The sequence below is a fragment of the Sinocyclocheilus anshuiensis genome, unplaced genomic scaffold, assembly GCF_001515605.1.
Source record: "Sinocyclocheilus anshuiensis isolate Anshui unplaced genomic scaffold, SAMN03320099.WGS_v1.1 C32658548, whole genome shotgun sequence".
NCBI classification, from domain to species: domain Eukaryota; kingdom Metazoa; phylum Chordata; class Actinopteri; order Cypriniformes; family Cyprinidae; genus Sinocyclocheilus; species Sinocyclocheilus anshuiensis.
Window position 1 is genome coordinate 1 of NW_015618904.1, and position 1,249 is coordinate 1,249.

Genomic DNA, 1,249 nt, shown 5'->3' on the forward strand with positions numbered 1-1,249 from the left:
ATGCCCACTGCACTAGATGCACTTAGCAAAGAAAAGGCCTGGCAGTCCTTCATTATAGATCTGCTGCTGCACTGCCAGAGCAAGTGAGTTATCCTAAAATAGAGTACTCTTATTCCTGTTATGCTGTTGCTTTTGTAACTTTCAATAAAATAAATATGCTTTTGTTATAGTTTAAAGGAAGTATTTTTATAAAAGATCATACCAGACTTTCAGAAACGTTTTTTATTTAGCCTCTGAAATTAATATTTAATTATATATTTAATGTAATATTAAAAAGTTAATATTAAAAGTAAATGATTTAAATATTAAAACATGTAAAAAAAAAAATTAAAAAAAAATGATGGTGACCTAAAATGTTTAAACTTTAAGTTCATTTATTAACATTTTTCAAACTGATTTTTGTCAGGATAAACAGGATAGAATAGTTTTGTTTCATAAAATTCATTGCTAATGCGTACCATTATTTGCTTCTAGGTCTGTTCGCCAAATGGCCCAAGAACAGTTCTTCCTCATGGCCACCCGGTGTTGTATGGGCCATAGGCCTCTCCTCTTCTTCATCACCCTCCTCTTCACAGTTTTAGGTGTAAGTGTCTTGAATATTTTTTTGGGACACAGCTGGAGGTTTTTTTTTGGTGTTAATTCAGAACATCTCATTATTTGTAGTCATTTTATCCTGTCCTTTTGTGTTCCAGAGCACTGCAAAAGAGCGGGCAAAGCACGCTGCTGATTACTTCACTCTTCTAAGGCACTTACTCAACTATGCATATAACAGCAACATTAATCTTCCTAATGCAGAAGTTCTCTTAAACAATGAGATCGACTGGTTAAAGCGCATACGGGTATGTTCATTTACCTAAACTTCTTTTTGGAATTGGAATAGTGAAAACTTTAGTGTGTGCAAATTTGAGTGGCTTTTTTTTGTCCTAGGATGAAGTGAAGAGGACTGGAGAGCCTGGGGTTGAGGAGACCATTTTGGAAGGTCATATTGGTGTCACAAAAGAGCTACTAGCTTTCCAGACCCCAGAGAAGAAGTTCCACATTGGTTGTGAAAAAGGAGGTGCTAGTCTTATCAAGGTAAACATTTCAGTGGTAATCATTGGCCACTTTTGCTAAATAACAACAACAGAAAAAAATCTCTTATTTGCGAGTGCATTGCCAAATCAGACTAACTGATCTTCCTTTTTTCCCCCCCATGAACTCCTTATAGGAGTTAATGGATGACTTCCTGTTCCCAGCATCTAATGTGTAC

The 1,249-nt window shown here is 35.6% G+C and overlaps 1 protein-coding gene across 1 annotated transcript; it reads left to right on the plus strand.

Annotated features, from left to right (window-relative positions):
• Positions 1–10: 10 nt before the first annotated feature.
• LOC107682853 (probable ubiquitin carboxyl-terminal hydrolase FAF-X) lies at positions 11–1,243 on the plus strand (the record flags this gene model as incomplete). The annotated part of the gene is made up of 5 exons (XM_016478973.1): positions 11–83; positions 475–583; positions 693–839; positions 928–1,074; positions 1,208–1,243. Coding segments are annotated over exons 2-5 (426 nt in total), but the record flags the coding sequence as incomplete, so codon positions are not given.
• Positions 1,244–1,249: the final 6 nt, after the last annotated feature.